Source organism: Chlorocebus sabaeus, chromosome 25, assembly GCF_047675955.1.
Source record: "Chlorocebus sabaeus isolate Y175 chromosome 25, mChlSab1.0.hap1, whole genome shotgun sequence".
In the NCBI taxonomy this organism is placed as follows: Eukaryota; Metazoa; Chordata; class Mammalia; order Primates; family Cercopithecidae; genus Chlorocebus; species Chlorocebus sabaeus.
Window position 1 is genome coordinate 33,202,188 of NC_132928.1, and position 18,494 is coordinate 33,220,681.

At 32.7% G+C, this 18,494-nt stretch overlaps 1 protein-coding gene across 7 annotated transcripts in view; it reads left to right on the forward strand.

Moving 5' to 3' along the window:
* Window positions 1–18,494, forward strand: part of KCNT2 (potassium sodium-activated channel subfamily T member 2) — a 410,159-nt gene that overhangs the window by 209,517 nt on the left and 182,148 nt on the right. For all 7 annotated transcript variants that reach the window (XM_037985779.2, XM_037985780.2, XM_037985781.2 and 4 more), the window contains exon 13: window positions 14,846–14,954. In XM_037985779.2, the coding sequence (XP_037841707.1) occupies window positions 14,846–14,954 (109 nt within the window). The remainder of the gene's footprint in view (window positions 1–14,845; window positions 14,955–18,494) is intronic.

The following is an 18,494-nucleotide window of genomic DNA, read 5'->3' on the forward strand; positions in this document are numbered from 1 at the left end:
GGAAACTCTTTTAGTTGTTTTATGTTTGGATGTACAGGGACTCATGGAAGTGTCTACAGTCCTTGGAGAGATAGAAAGTTTGAGGGACTTGGTTATAAAATAGAAAGCAGACTATTCCTAATATGCTTATATCTGGACACAACAATAGGCTGTATCATTCACCTCTTTTTTAAAACATTTATATGTATATTGGTGAGCACAATGATTCAAATAAAGATGTATACATTATGCATTATGCTAAGTAGTTAACAATGTTAGCATAGAGGACACCGCATTGCTTGGTAATTAACATTCTCCCATTTAATGTATTGTTTCTTAGGAAGGATCTGGCATAGTTGCTGATGCAAACACTACATTATGTCTTATACAGAGGTTGATTAAACAATTCTCTCAAACGACACTCTTCCTCCTCCAGCATTTGGTGTAAACTCAATCAGGGTAGTAGAAATCTTTGCTCTTTGATTCCCCAAAAGTTAATAAATGCATGTTTTCTCCAGTTTTCACAATGTCGAGGTCTGCTTGCTTTGTTTGTATCATTCTCTAGGGACTGTATGGTGAATACAGGAGAACTTGGTCCAGATAATTTCTTTTAGTTGCCTCTCCCCAAGTAAGTTGTTCTTGAAGAGAATAACCAATTCCTCCTTTGTGATTAAACAGTCCTGTTACAATTTAATCATTTCACATGCAGTAAACTTTTCTTGGATATTCATTTAGAAGAAAATGAAATGTTTTGACTTTGGCCCTTAATATGATCAAGCCAGTGTCACTGTCATTTTATGTGCTTCCAGTACACAGCCAGTGTGTTGGGAGGATCAGAAGGCCTGGAATCATAGTATGTTCTTACCTTATGTAAAATACTCTGACTTGTCTAAAGACTGTCAGGTCTCCCTTTTCTTAAAGTCACTCACACTAAATAGTTGAACCATACGGAAAAATTATGGAGAATTATTTAGGGGAAATTCTCTTTCCATCTTACAAGTTATAACAATCAAAGCTTATTCCTAGGCTACATACTCTTCAATATGGTTGAAAATTGTGTTTAAACCACTAGTAAGTAGTGAGAATAAACAGGAACATTTTACACTTTACCAACACAGTTAAGGAGAACAACAACAACAAAAAAAACCTTTTACTTTGTTTACAAAAGTAATACAAAATATCAGGTCAATTACATGGAATCTTTGAGAAATATTTGTTAGGTTGATAAGATTGAGCAAAATTATTTTTCTTTTTTTTTTTTTAAGACAGAGTCTCGCTCTGTCGCCCGGGCTGGAGTGCAGTGGCCGGATCTCAGCTCACTGCAAGCTCCGCCTCCCGGGTTTACGCCATTCTCCTGCCTCAGCCTCCCGAGTAGCTGGGACTACAGGCGCCCACCACCTCGCCTGGCTAGTTTTTTGTATTTTTTAGTAGAGAGGGGGTTTCACCGTGTTAGCCAGGATGGTCTTGATCTCCTGACCTCGTGATCCGCCCATCTCAGCCTCCCAAAGTGCTGGGATTACAGGCTTGAGCCACCGCGCCTGGCCCCATACAGTTATTAACAAAACAGTAAAGCATTTTCATTCTCATGGAGCTTATCTACTAGTAGAAGTGACATTAAGTCCTAGGTGACATCTTATGTACTAGTAAGAATTGACATTAAATAAATGTGTACAATGTTAGTGAAAAGTATTAAATATGCTGGGGAGAGATCATATGAAATGTTCGGAAAGACAGGCATTATACATTGAATCATGAATTAAAAACTGTTTAAGAGTAACCTAAGATAATCATAAAGTTCATTATTTATAGAACATATCAATGCAACAGCATATTAGAGAGCTCATACATCTTTTCAGAGAGCTCGTACATCATTGTCAAGTATAATTTATCCATGGAATGCAAAAATGGTTCAACATACTAAAATTAATAACTGTGATAAACCACATTAATGGAATAAAGAACTTAAAAATATATTCCCATATCAATATACTCAGAAAAATCATGTAACAAAATTTTCCATAGGAGCATATCTTTAGTAAAAAACATAGTATATACAGGAATTGGTAATATCCACAATTTCAAGCATCCACTGAAGGTCTTGGAATATATCCCCCACCCCTGTGGATAAGGGGTAACTATAAAGATTCCAGAAAAAAAACTAACTGTTAGAACTAATAAATCAATTTAGTAAAATTACTTGCATTCCTATATACTAACAATGAACCATTAGAAGGAAATTCAGAAAATAACTCCTTTCACAATAGCCCTCAAAAAGAATAAAATACTTATAATTAAACTTAATCAAGGAGGTGAAAGATTAGTACACTGAAAACTACAAAACATTGTTACAAGAAATTGAAGGAGACATAAATAAATGGAAAATGGAAAGACATCCTGTGTTCACTATTTCCATCAGAATCTCACTGGCCTTTTTTTTTTTTTTTTTTGAACTGGAATAGTTAAAAACAATACTGAAATTAATATAGCACCACAAAAGATCCAGAATAGCCAAAACGATCCTAAGAACAAAGAAGAGAGCAGGAGGTTTCACACTTCGTGATTTAAAAATATATTCCAAAGCTGTAGTTATTAAAACCATATGGTACCAGCATAAATACATGCATATAGACTAATAAAGAACCTAAAAATAACCCTATGTATATATAGTCAACTGATCTTTAACAAGGTTGTCAAGAATACACAATGTGGAAAGGATAGTCTCTTCAACAGAAGGAAAAAAGGAAGGAAGGAAGGAAGGAAGGAGGGAAGGAAGAATGGAAGGAAGGAAAGACAGAAGGTGGGAAGAGAGGGAGGGAGGGAGGGAGGGAGGGAGAGAGCAATGAGGAAGGAAGGTGGGAAGGAAGGAAGGAAGGAAGAGAGGGAGGGAAGATGGGAGGGAGGAAGGGAAAGGAAGGAGGGAAAGGAAGGAAGGAAAAGAAGGAAGGAAGGAAGAAACAAAGGAAGGAAAGAAGGGAGGGAGGGAGGAAAGGAGAGAAGGAGAAAATAAAGAAAGAAGGAAAGGAACGAAAAGAAAGAAAGAAAAGACACTGAGATCTTACATCCTACACTCACAAAAAATCTTAGACTTTAACTTGATCTGAAATGGTAAAATTGAAACAGAGAAAAAGCTTGACTTTGGTCTTGGCATTGATTTCTTGGTTATAACACCAAAGCACAAGCAACAAAATAAAAAATAGACAAGTGGTATTATGTCCAACTAAGCAAAACGAAAACCTTATGCATAGCAAAGGAAAAAATCGAAGTGAAAAGACAACCCGAAGAATGGGAGAAAATATTTGCAAACCATATATCTAATAAGGGATAAATTTCAAGACTATCTAGGGAACTTCTATAGCTTAATAGCAAAAACTGAAACCAAACACACACACACACACACACATACACACACACAAAAGGAAATAAGCTGATTAAGAAGTAGGCAAATGACTTGAACGGAAATATCTCCAAAGAAGACATACAAGTGACCAAAAAGTACCATGTTTGAACAGATGATCAACATCATTAATTATCAGGGAAAGGAAATCAAAACAGCAAAGAGATATCACCTTATATCTCTTAGGATTGTTGTCAAAATCAAGATACAAAGAGTTGATGGTGATGTGGAGAAATTCAAAACATTGTCCACTGGTTGTGGATATATAAAATAGTGAAGCAGCTACGAAAAACAATATGGTGGTTTTTCAAAAACCTAAAATAGAATTGCCATATGACTCAGAAATCAAATTCCTGTGATACATCCAAAGGAATTGAAGTCAACATGCCGAAGAGATGTCTGTACTCCCATGTTCATTGTAGTATTATTCACAATAGCCAAGAAATCAAAATAAACAGTGTCCAATAACAGATGAATAGAAAAGGAAATTTGATTTATACTGTCAACAGATCTACAACTACAGAAAAAAGTTGAAGAAAGTTCTTTAACAAATAGAAATGATGTCTTATGACACTCTGGATTCACATGAAAAAATTAAGCCAGAAATGATAAATATGTTGGTAAATATAACTTGAAATTTAAAAAATATTATTTATTGTTTCAAGTAAAAATAATGACAATTATTGTGGGATTTATAACAAACAAGTAAAATGAATGACATTCTAGCATGATGACTGAAAAAACAGAACATACTGTTGTGAGATTCTTTATGTATTATTTGAAAGATGGGTGTAATATATACTGGTGTATGTTATAAACCTTAGGGTGGCCCTTAATAAAGATTTTAAAAACCTATATGATTAAGTGGAACAATAAATGTATTTAATGCAAAAGGCAGCAGTAAAAGGGAACAAAGAATAGATGGGATAAATAGAAAAATAAGAGCATGAAAATGATACACTGCACAAATACTAATCATATATAAGTAGAAGGTAGCTATATTAAGCAAAGAAAACTCATGGACAAGAACTCATACCAAAGAAGAGGAGGAATATTTTGTATTGAGTAAAGGATCAGTGCATTAAAAAAATAACACTCCTAAATGTGTGTATGTGCTATATATATATATATATATATATATATATAACTCTCTCAAAATACATGAAGTATAAAATGGCATAACTGAAAGGAGGAGTAAAAAGCTACAGTTAGTCTTATAATTTTCAACACTTCTGTCTTATTAATCAATATAAAAAGGCAGGAGATCAGTAGATTTGCAACAAACTTGAACACACTATCACCAGCTTGATATAATTGACATATGGAATATTACACTAAAAAACAGAATTCCAGTGTTCAAGCACACATGAAACATTCACAGAGATACATCATATTCTGAACCATAAAAGATATGACAGAGAATTTAAAACTTACAGAATATGTTCTCTGATTATAATTGAATTAGATGAGGCATCAATAATAAAAACACAGCTGAAAAATACCCAAATATTTGGAAATAAAACAAAACATCCATAAGTAACCCATGGATGAAAGATAAAATAAGAATTACTATGATGAAAATTCAACACATTAAATTGTATGGAATTCAACTTTATAAGCATCTGAAGAGAAATTCGTATCTTTAAATTTTTATATTGGAAAGGTTCAAAATTTAATAGCAAAAAGGAATTGGAGGCAACAATTATGGACTTTGAAAGTATTTTCTGTACATGAGCGCAAGGAAATTGGGCAGTAACTGATGGATAATGTTTGATCAATGAAAGCTTTGTTTCCTCCTTTTCCTTTTTTCATTTTTTTTTTTCTGTGGGAAAGATTTTGGTGAGTAAATATGGTAAATATCTACCAAGGATGGCAAAGTTGGTCATGAAAGAATATAATAGGATGTGATCTTACGCAGGAATGGAAGGTTTTTCTTGGATAAGGGTGTAAAACTTTCATCCATTTTAACAAACGGGAAAACAGTATATATAGATAGAGATGAAGGTATGTTTGTGGCCCCAAGGGGTGAAAAGAGCTTGTGGAAGTTATTTTTCTTGTTTCCATTTGCTTAGTGAAATAACAGTTGAGATTATCAGGGCAGAGGGAGGCTCCAGGCCCTTGAGAAACACTGGCAAGTGGCAGAGGGAAGATTCACATCCCAAAGGAGCAGAGAAAGAATTTATAATGGAAAATTTTCTAAAATAAACGTTCTAAGTAAAGAAAGGTCAGAGGCCTGCAGTCAGGAGGAAATCTGTCTAATGTTTATTCACGCTGAGGGGAGAAACATTGAGGCATCTTAGGTATTTGACTCCCAAGGCTTTAAGTTGTAACTCTCTGGAAGAAAAAAAAAATGTTTTTATTCCCGGCTCATGCTGCTGACTTTCCTCTTAAATGTCAAAGACATATTTATTCTTGATTATTACATGCATTTTTGAACATATGGTATCTTAGAAAAGAAAGCAAACAATCACCAAGCACTCAGTGATTTCCCTTCATGTACCCTTCTGACAGCATGAGAAAAGAGCTGAAATAAAATGTTTGCTACGGAAACGTTTTCACTGTTTTTTTTCAAGTATGTTTTGTTTTAAGAAGATCCACCTCAGGCACTGAAACAAGCACATAATCATCTGTACTATGTCATTCCCTGATGAAATGTACCTTAGATTCTTTTGGGAGATTTTGCAATTTTATTTATGTCTTTAGTCAACCCAGTGGTTAGTGACTTGTTTTCAAAAATATTTTCCTTACCATTCTCAAAAATCACAGAATTTTAAACTTGAAAAGATACCTTGATATCCCTAATATAACTGAGTTTTCAGTACACTCAGAAATAATTTTTGGTAAATTTTTGACAGATGTACATCACTGAACTTCAGTTACACGCTGTCAGGATAACCTGACCTCTTTATGAATCACTTTATTATTCATTTGACATTTGTATACCAGTGAGTTTCAAGAGGTTTTTGGGTAGTGTGGTCATGACTGTGTTAAATTGAGTAACTAGATCAGGGAAAATTCAAGAGGCTTAAGATCTGGAATTGGATTTGGTGTTGAGGGAAGTTTCCTTCAAAACCTGGGAGAGGATTTAAGTAAGTAAAACATACAATTTAATGCGTGTATCATTCTGGATGAATTACTCTAACTCAGACCAAGGACTAGGAAACAATACAGTGCTTCAGCTTTCAGAAAGAGTACAAAATGAGTTTAGCTACTCTACAAGGAAAAACAAAAAGTAAGCTTTTGAATTGGCAATAATGTTGACTTGTTGCTGAGTCCCAAAATTTCTGGTAAGATTTTGATAATATATATGGAGATTCTGACAGGCAAGCAGGTTTTTATCATTAAGTATCTGTAAGGAGTGGTACATTTTCAGTCACAAGAGTGGGAATCAAAATCAGAATTACAGTCCCTGAGAGATCACTGAAAAAGCAAGGACATTTTTTCCTAAAACTAGAACCCAAGGTAATGTTTCAGTCCCAGATACACTGTTAAATCCCTTCTGCTGAAACTTGGCAGGGGGGCAAAATTGTATATACAGCCATACAAGTTTGAATGCTGAGGCCCAGAATGCTAGACCAGGTCTTCTTTTAATTTTTTGTTTTTTGACTTTAGTGTAGATTGTTCATGAAGACTGGGTCATTGTCGAGTCTATAGGTTTGGGTGAGTGATATAGTTTAATTAGACTACAACTAGTTGGCCTGATGTTCTACTTTCTAATAGCCAGCTATTCTATTGTAAAATGCAGCAACATATTTTAATGATAGAGTATTTTTTAGTGATTTTGGCTGTTTTCTTTCAAAGTATTTTTATTTAAGAGCACTTTTGAATTATTTTTGTATTTAAAATAAAGATGTATCATATTTGAAACCTACTTCTCTGAAGACATCAATTACAATTAATCACAATGAAATGTACCATTTTCTTAATTCAGTCATAAAGTTAGGTCAATTAGTTATAGATGATAGATACTATGGATCCTCTGTATCAGAATTACCTTCAGTTTTTGATATTACCTGATATATGTAGATGTAATCTAACCTTATACTTTTTAACAGTCTACATATTAGACCTGGATGTTCTAATTATGAACAAAATAGACCCTGAACTGAAGGTGCTTTTGAGTCCAGTCTACTGTGAGGCCTTCATAGGGATTTCTGTGAAGAAATTGCTCTCTTGGAAAGGAATACATTTGGCAAGAATTGTTTATACAACAATACATTTGAATGTTTTCAAGATAGGTTTGTTTTCCAGATTGCCACAAGACTTTTTTTTGTTCTTTATAAGTGTTTGTGATTAGTTTGCTCAATCACCTATAAATTTTGGACAAATCTATCTACATGTATTATTTTAAGTTTTACAATTCAGTTTCACTTTATATACTAGTAATCTTAAAAAATAAAGTGTCCAATGAATAAGTTAGCAAGATATACTCAAAGTATGTGTGGTAAATACATCAATTTCCAAGTGCTGCAGATGGATTTCATAAATTAAAAATTGAAAGGAAACTGATGCCTTTGATCAAACCAATGTTTTATCACTTTTAGGTGACAGACTCTAATTGAGAGTCAAATAAAAATTATAAATTTATGGATAGGTAAATAATTCATGTATAAAATTTCATCTAAAATGTCTGAGTTCTTTAATGGGTTCTTTGGATTTCAGTAAAATAATTCCTGCCATAGGTAAAGTTATTTATTGTAAGTCCTCAGAACAACAATCAATATCTTTTAGATAGTACAATTTATTAAGTTGAATTTTATGGAGACATTCTTCACTAATTTAATTTTTAGGCAAACTGACTTTTTGTAAAATGTTCTGTTTCACAGTTGCAATAAACATCCAGATGATGTGATAGTGTCCCAAATTACCTACCTTTATTATTACAGCATTTTTATTCTAAAGTTATCACAATAAACATTTTACTCTATGGTTAGAAATATAGAGCACTTTACTTAAGGATGAATTTGTCCCCAAGAAAATTAAAAAAAAAAATCAATCTTATCCTCTGCTTTTAGAAAAAAATGAAGTGAAATCGTGTTTCTTTGCTAGTTTCATTATCTGTATTAGGAAAATTTTTCTTTTGTATTTCTCATGTGATATTTATGCCATGTTATATAGCTCTTTTCCTTTTTCCTCACTTAATGATCCACTCAAAATTATTGATGTTTGTTCTGTTTTGTGAGGGTATAAATTACGAATAAAACAAGGAAGATTTCAGAATAGGTACTTTATCCCATGTATTCAGGCATTGAATTGAAATATTTACTAAATGCTTTCTATATGCCTAATGCTCATTGTATTATCACATTTAATGTTCAAACTATCGATACGAAGTAAATATTGTTTTTCTTATTCACCTGTGATATGCAAATGAATGCTAGGTTCTGGGAATAAGCTAGGGTGAGCAAAATGTAGACATGGCCCTTGCCTTCATAAAGCTTATAGTTTACTGAGGACCAACTTTTAAAAATGTTAAACGTTAGATGGGGTTAATTGTTTACAGAATACAATGGGATCAAGTAGCATCATCTATCCTAGTGTACCAGCAGTCAGAAGAAAAGGCTTCCTAGATAAGTGATGTTTTAGCTGGGATGAGAGGCATTAGTAGGGCTGAACCAGTAAAGAATGTTCTTGGCAAATGGTCCTAGGTGAGAAATGCTGGTTATCTGAGTGGAGAATGTGCATTATCACTAGGTGGAAGAATGCAAAGACTGAGGAAATAGTTTGGGAAAAGTTTAATAAAGGTTGTTGTACGCCTTGTTAAGAAGTTTGAATTTGATGCCAAAACAAAGGAAACCACTATAGGATTTTAACAATAAGAATTTTGATTGGAAAAAAACTTCATCTGATAACATTACAGAATTAGTGAAAAAATGTTATAAAGCTTGAGATAGGCTGACTGGGGGGCTGTTGCCCTTACTCCAAGCCAGAAGTGATAAGTTTTTAGATCAGGTTATGGCACTGGTGCTGGAGAAAAGTGGAATCTATTAGATCAATATTTAGAGGCATAATCAACAAGATTTGAGAACTCACTAAATGTAAGGTAAGTGAGACAGAGAAGCTGATGATTTAGCATCTGGTAGTATTTTCCTTTGGGAAAAGGGAGGATTACCAGTAGCAAGATGATTTCGGTTTGGGATAAGAATGTCAAAGGACAACCAAGTGTGTGATGTCAGATAAGCCAAAGGAGGATGTTTTAGGGAGCCAGTGGTCTACAAGTCAACTGTTGCCAAGGGTTACGATAAAGAAGAAAAGCAAGTTGCACACATCCATTATACAATAACCAAAACTTCTGTAAGAAGAATCAGATCCATGATAAGTTCCCTGTACTCATGTGTTTTGTAAGCTCTGAAGTGAAGATTAGAGCCCAATGTTGGTGACTCTACAGATCATGCTTTTTTCACTTACTTTTTAAAAAATAAACTAGACTTTTTGTTGTTATTGTTAAGCCATTTTAGGTTTACAGAGAAAATGGAACAAAAAATATAGAGAATGTCCATATCTCACCCCTTACACTCCTCTCCCCCTACACCCCATTTTCCCATTTTTATCTTCTAGTATTGTGGCATATTTGTTGAAACTAATGAACCAATATTGATAAATTATTTAACTAAAAACCATAATTTACATTAGAGTTCACTCTTTGTATTGTATATTCTGTGGGTTTTGATAAATGTAATATGACATGCATTCACCATTATCATATCACAAAGAATATTTTTAGGGTCTTAAAACTATTCTCTGCTTTACCTATACATCCTTCTGTCCTTTCTTTTCCCCAACCTGGCAACCACTGACCTCTGTACTATCTCCATAATTTTGCATTACTACAATAACATATAGTTGAAATCATGCATTATGTAGCCTTTTCAGATTGTCTTTTTTTCACTTAGCAATATGCATTTGAGATTTTGCATGTCTTTTCTTGGCTTGATAGTGTATTTCTTGCATTGCCGAATATTCCATTGTATGGATGTAGCATGGTTTATCCATTCTTTTATTGAAGTTCATCTTGGTTACCTCCAAGTGTTTGTAATTATAAATTAAGTTGTTTTAAGCATGTGCATGCAGGTTTTTGTAGAGACCTACATTTTCTATTCACTTAAGTAAATACTAAGTATCCCAACTGCTGGATTATTTGGTTAGAGTACATTTACTTTTGTAAGAAATTGTCAAACTGTATTCCAAAATTGATGTATCATTTTGCATTCCTTCCCAGCAATGAATGCAACTTCCTGTTGATCTATGTACTCTCTAGTATTTGGTGTCTTCAGCATTTTAGATTTTAGCTATTATGAAAAGTGTTTAGTGATATCTTACTGTTTTAATTTGCAACTCTCTAATGACATGTGTTGAATGTCTTTTCTTTCTTCTAATCTGTATATGTTCTTTGGTCGGATGTCTGTTCAGATCTCTTGCCCATTTTCAATTCAGTTGTTTGTTTTCTTACTATCTACATCTTTGTGTTTCAACATGTTTAGTCCATTAGCATTTGATGTCATTATTAATATGGTTAGATATAGCTCTATCTAAATTGTTTTCTGTTTGTTTCCTCTGATTTTGGTTCCTGTTTTTCCTTTCCCACATTTTTTATTATTTGGTTTTGTAAAGTATTGAATGTAGTATACCTATTGGCTTTTTAGATAGATATGCCTTTTGCATTTTTTTTCTTTTTTGTGAGTGCTCTAGGGATTACAATACACATTCTTACTGCTTCATATCAGATTTGTGTCATTGTTATACCACTTGTTAAAGTTATAAACTTGCATTTATTCCTTTTCTACTGTCCCATGTTATTGTTAGATGTAATAATTTATCCATAGATTAGAAACTACACTAAACAATATTATAAATTTTGCTTTATTCAGATTATATATTTTATGGAAATTAAGAGGAAATGATTTTATAGTCACTACAACATTAAGCATTTGTTACTCTTGTTTTATTTCTGAAGTTCTTTCTCCCTGCTATCATTTTCCTTGAGCTTATATAGTTTTCATAAACTTTTCTTGTAGTATGATTCCAATGGCAGTACATATCCTTAGATTTCTTTATTTTAAAAAGTCCTTTATTTCACCTTCCTGTTTGAAGGAGTTTTTGCTAGATACAAAGTTCTGGTTTCATAGCTTTTTTTCCTTCATTCTAAACTTCAGAATTTTTTCCAGGGTGGTTTGGCTTTAATGATTTTTGATGAGAGTCCTTGGCCATATGACTCTTTCTTTGGGTGCTATCAAGATTTTGTCTTCATTTTTGTTTTTTAACAGTTTTAATACAATGTGGCTAGGCGTGATTATCTTTTTGTGTATATAGTTTAGATTTTGCTAATTTTCTTGAACTTATAAGTGTATGTCTTCTACAAAATTAAAAAGTTTCTAGTCACTATTTCTTCAAATCATTTTCTGCTATTTTTTCTCTTTTGTTTTCTTTTTGTGAATTCAATTATATTATGTAAGACCTTTTTACTGTGTTACACAAGTTCCTGAACTCTGTTACCTTTTCCTTACCTCTTCTCTTTGTTTTTCAAATTGGGTAAATTATATTGATCTATGTTCAAGTTCACTGACTCCTTTCTTCTGTCATTCCCAATCTATTTCAAAGCCCATATAGTGAATATGTTTTTTCATAAACTTCGGCTTTTTAATCTAAAAATACTTTCTATTACTCTGCTGAAATTTTCTTTTTTAATTACAAGCAGGTTTTTCATTACGTTACTGATCATAGTTCTAGTAGAAGCTTTAATTCCTTCTCTGCTCATTCTAACATCTCAGACTGTCTAGTAGCTACCATCTATTGATTATCATTTTGTTTGTTTCCCATGCAAATAGGTCACATTTTTTCGGAAATTCACGAATTAAATAATATTGCATTGTATTTTGTATATTGTGTTATGTTGTGGAGCCTTGGATTCTACTGTATTCTTCCAAAGAATGTTAGTGCTCTCAATTTAGCACAGGCTAAGTTGCTTAAACTCAAAATAAAGAAAACTCCATCACCATTGGGGTTGGTAATGCTTCACAAATGTCAGCTCGGATTGTTTTTATGCTTCCCCATGCATTCATGGTTCAGAGGTCAGCCAAAGTTGTTTACACTCATTCACAGAATTTGTGGTTTCTCTTTGCTGCCTCTCGCTTTTCCTGTCTCTGGTGGCTCTGGTTGCTCCAGGCTCCATTCCCTTGTTGTTCTGGCAACTTTTCTCAGGAGTTTTAGCCCACTTGTGCAGTTGTGGTAAGCAAAGTTGCCCTCAGGTCACAGCAGCAAAAACATGGAAATTATGACATGCAAGATACTTCCTCCAAGTTTTAATTTTCCTCTAAATTCTGCCTACTTTAGTTGATTTACGAGGGCCTTTATATGCTTGTTCTACAGATCTTTTAAATAGTTGTCATATGCAAGGACAATTTATTGGGAACTTATTCTTTCATATTGATAAGCCTCCTGACCTCCTCTATTTCTTCTTTTATTATTAATGTTACATTTGTTGCTGGTGTCAGCAGATAAGTCTCACTTTAAATTTTTCCTAAGAAATTCATTTTTCTTCTTTACCTTTTATCCTTAATGATATTACTTCTGCTACTACTAAGATGATACACATAATAAGAAAAACAACTTATGTTTTTTCAATAACTGACTGCCAACCTCTAATAAAAGGTGTATGTGTGTTGTTTATTTCACCACAGAAATCCTGTAAGATACAGAATATCTGCAGTTTACTAATGAGGAACTTTAACTTGTCCAAGTCTAATTAGATATTGAGGGATAAAGTAGGGTTAAAAACTCTACAATAGCCCATTATCTTCAGCACAATGCTAAACATAATGAAATAAAATAAGATAAAAATCATAACTTGGCATCCACTTATATAGTGGTTTACTTTCTATTTTTTTCCTTCTCCTTTAAAATTGTGTACTTCTAGTGAAAGAGAAATAACAGTAATCCTCCACTAAATTATCTATAACCCTCAAACCTCAGATTTAAAAGCATGTAAAATGGATTAACAATTATTCACTTGATGAATCTTAGTAGAATTATTAGGCTCATTCTGATATTTGAATATTTGCCTGTAAGGTACATATGGTCCATGTAAACCATGCTAGACTACCATTCATCAACTTTCATGTAACTTAAAGTTACTATCATATTTTGGGTTGCTATAACAAAATAGCATATACTGGGTGGATTATAGACAACAGAAATGTATTGCTCACAATTCTGGGGGCTGGAAAGGCCAAGATCAAGGAACCAGCAGACCTAATGTCTGATAAAGATTGGCTTCCTGGTTCCTAGATAGTTGTCTTCTTGCAACATCCTTACGTGGCTGAAGAAGTGAGGGAGCTCTCTCTTGGGTGTCTTTTATATGGGCATTAATCCCACTCACGATGACTGCCCTCATGATGAGGCCTACCAGAGGCCTCATCTCCTAGTACCTTCACAATGCGGAGTAGGATTTCAACATGTAAATCTGGGGAGGAAATGATCATTCTGTCTATAGCAGTTTCCAACCATAAATAACAGCTTCTTCTATCTGCATTTGGATAAACAGTCCCTTGTGCCTACCTGTATTTTGGATCTTCCTTTCCTTTCACTAATAGTGCTGTCAGATAGAACTTTCTGTGATGGTGAAAAATTTACATACCTCTGCTTTCTAACATGGCAGCCACTAGCCATGTGCAGCTTTGAGTATTTGAAATGTGGCTAGTGTGATTGAGTAATTAAATTCTTAACTTTAAGTTTAGATACTTCAAATTTAAATAGCCTTATGTGCCTGGTGGCTGTTATATGGACAGTGCTACCCTAGAGCATGTCTGTGCTTCCTTTTCAAAAATGTATTAGCTAACTGTGTGGCGTATTTCTCTAATAATCTTCCTTGATTTTTTTCGATTCATTGAATTTATGGGGTGACTACTATGTAAAGAAGTTCGTGTTAAGTATGGTTTTGATTCCCTTCCTTAGTCTAAATGTCTTTTTAAAAACCTTTTTGATATATTTTATTTTATCTAAGAGTTTTTTATGTCTTCAAACATACCACACAGGTACACACACACACACGCGCGCACACAAGTCAAAATTCTTTTACCTTTACTATTAAAAAAGTAATTTTCTAAGCATGTTATTATTATTATTATACTTACGTTTTTTATTTCTCCTTGGAAATTCCTATTACAAATTATTAGTTTTGCTACATGTCTGAAAGCTTCTGACTGCTGGAATTTTCTAGGAAAATTATTTTCAAGTCTGTCTAGCTATTTTTTCTCTTAATCTTTTCTAATATTCTAAGTGCTAGCAATTAGCTATGATTAAATTAGCTATTACTACCTTCTTCTATGGAAATAATAGGTATCCTTAACAAGTCCTCACAGTACTTTTTATGTATAAGTTTTAACTATGAATGTGACAAAGCAAACCGATTGCTTATTTTTACTATATATGTTATAAAAGTTGTAACTTATGATATTTTTATTTTGATCACTTCAGGATCACCAAACAATTTTGAGAGCATGGGCTGTGAAAGATTTTGCTCCAAATTGTCCTTTGTATGTCCAGATATTAAAGCCTGAAAATAAATTTCACATCAAATTTGCTGGTAAGTTTTTATCTTGCATGAGATCCATTGAATTTCCTCAAACTCCTATAGTGGTTTAAGAGTTAAGTCTCTGAACTAAGTGACAACTTAAAATATTCAAGATTCTAAAGAACGGAAAATGATTATTAAAACTAATTTACTTGATATGAGAAGATGAGAAGATTTATCCACTTTAATATGTTACAAGGTAACATTTTTGCTTGAGTCTTAAATTTTTTATGTAACTTGGTGATTTTAGTACCTTAACGTACTGGATAAGCCTAAATATATTAGCAGTAGTAGATTTATGCATAATATAGACACAAATTTCAAGTGCCATATCTACTCATTTATACATAGGTTTACATATAGATGGGTAATACTTGGCTATCGTTGGTTGTTTAGTACACACATAAGCTGACCATGCAATAGACTAATACATTGAAATGTGTTCAGGTATATTCAAATAGAGTTAATTTAGGGAATAGATTTTGAAAAGATTTCAGAAAAAGATGCATGTGAATTTTTTTGAAGGTACTGCTTTAAAAATGGTAGATCACGTGAGACTAGACTTTGAATTGTTAGAAAATTGAACAGCAAAATTGCACTTTTGTTTTCTTAAATGCTTCTATAAAAGCAAACGCTAATGTTGATTTAAGCAGTAAATTCATGTGCATGTATGTTTCCCCCAATCACAAATACCCCATGTTTTATATTATATTCTATCTTAAATTTCTAAAGCTTCAGAACTCATTAAATTGTAATTCATTTTAGCAATGTGTCAGCAAAACGTATTTCCTTCAGAAAATGTGTTTACATATCTTAAAATTCTTACCTATTAGTGTATGACTTTGAAATGAAAAATTGTAAATACTAGGGAATTTTGATGTAATGATAACAAAATTATGAAATGGTTGCTATTCAGTTTGCTCTAGCCTTCCCCAAATTTATGTCATCATTTTTTTTTTCCAGGCAATGTATAGCAAACAATTTAAAGTAATAACTTCCAACTCTGGTTGCACATTAATATGTTTTTGGAAGAATTTCTAAAGTACTGATCATAGAGATTCTGATTTATACAGTATGATAGGTTCTAGGGCCTCTCTAAGACTATTTCTTAAGTGAAATTTGAAAATAACATTGCCTCTTATGTAGAAGGCTTTGAGAAATTAAATGGAAAAATATGTGTAAAGTACTCCATCTACAACCTGTTACCTATATCGTTAGCATTCATCAAATGCCAATTGCTTATTAAAAAGACCTTTGTAACCAGGCTATCTTATTTGTACTATTATTTAGGAAAAGAAATATCTTTGAAAAATTTTAAATATACATGGTGATGACTTGCTATGACAAAAGTTTTGAATGGCAGTAATGACATTAGCACTAAGTAAAATCTTAAAATGATGACTTTAAATTGGAGTGCCACCACTTAAGACAGGTAGATTAATATTTTGAGCCTTATTTCCTGTCTATTAAAAGGCCACAAGGATTATGTCTCTGTTTTATTGGGATTAATAGTAAGGATTTAATAAATAATGTCTGAAACATATTAAGTGTTCCATAAATGGATATTGTATCAAGACCTTAAAACAATATGTACTTTCGAAAAACAATTTGTGATTTTGAGTGTATTTTAACAAAAATTCAGAGCAGGCTTCAGTTCTTTCTCCCTTCTTTAGCATGCCATTGGTATGTTTCCACAGAGATCAACTTTGCTGAAAAAGTCTACTGCTAAAAAAAAAAAAACCAAAAAACTATTTGCATTACTCTATTTTCTAATTCTCATTTTATCATTATTTTAATAATACCATCAAAATGAATGAATTATTTGCAAATTCTATCCCAACCATTTGTCTCAATATTTCTCACTGTGACACCTGACGAAATTCTTTTTATTAGTGCCTACATTCTTTTATGACTGAGATTACAACATTTCAGAGGATCTCTTTTTATATTGTGTAAAGATGAAGGCATCCTAGTTTCATTAAAATGCCACAAAAAACAGTTTGGAGTGATGTATGAAGCTCTCAAAACAAAATCATATATTTTATATCTCAGCATGATGTCAAAAATTATTGACTTTTCCTTTCAAAAGGCAGTGTATCAAGCTGTCACTTAGTTTGTGTAAGAGATTGTTTAAATAATGGCCCTCAAGAAACCATGCTGTATGTGTCTGTGCCCTGTTGCCATGTGATTTTGCAGCTTTTTACCATGAAGAGGTGAAATCTATTTCCCCATCTTTGTATATAGGGTTTACTTTGTGATTTGCTTTGACCAATATAATGTAACAAAACTTATACTGTGTAACAACAGAAGCTAAGACTTAAAAGGCCATACTGGTTCTGCTTTTGCTGTTTTGGGAACATTGCTCAGGGACTACATATAAAGAAACTCATTTTAGCATCTCTAAGAATGAAAAATCACTTGGAAAGTGAGGCTCATCCATACCAGCACCTCACCTGTCCAGCTCCCAAATTACTTACCAGACAACCCAAGGAATCATGCTGACCCACAGAATTTTGAGAAATAAAGTGGTGGTTAAGTCACTGAAGTTTGGAGGTTACTAGTCATGTGGCAGTAGATAACTAATACTATTGGTGATAAAATAATAATTACTTTAATTTTAAATCATATTTTCTTGACAATATTTATTATATTCCTGTCCTTGTACTCTCATATGTATGAAGTAAACAGATTTCAATATTCACAAGATATGAAATGAGACATTTGCATTTCTATTTATTTAAATAGCTCCTTTGTTTTACCCTAAATTGTGGAAATATAATCATGATTATAATTTCTGTTTAAAAAATAAGCAAAGTTTACTTTCAGCAAATTGTCCTTTTTATAATAAATTTGTCAAAATAACGATTGAAACTGCAAATTCAGGAGTGAGACATTTCATGGTGATGTAGTTGCTGTCCTGTGTACTGACTGCATGACCTCAAGCTTCTTCAAGTCTTTAAGCTCGAGTTTTTCAAGTTGTAAAATGGGGATGATATGCGAAGCAACTCCTTCATGTCATTATAATACTAAAAAGGATACTTGGAAGTATCTTTTTAATTTTTAAGCCACCAGTAAGTGATGCCTATTTAAGCAACTGGGATAATTTATATCCTGAGTGCCTATTTGTAATCTTCATGACAAATTTATATTATACTTGTTTAGAGGAAAACTAGTTGGGCTTTCCCATAATGTATTACAAACAGTTTATAAGAGATATTTCAAAAAGATATAATTCTGAGCTTACACACATTTTCTCAGAGAATAGAAAATATAAGATATCTTCTCAACTCATTTAATGGGAATAACATAGCCTTGATACAAAACTCAGTAAGGATAGTTTTGGAAATGACATTTAGAGTCTAACTTAATTGGTTAACAGAGTTGAAAAATCATATAAAATATTTTAGCAAAACAAACCCAGTAATATATTTATAAAAGAATATATAATCACCAAGTTGAAATTATTCCAGAAATAGATCATTATGTCAAAAGAGAATAACCATATCACAATTTTAATGAATGTAGTAAAGTATTTGAGACAGACGTCAACAT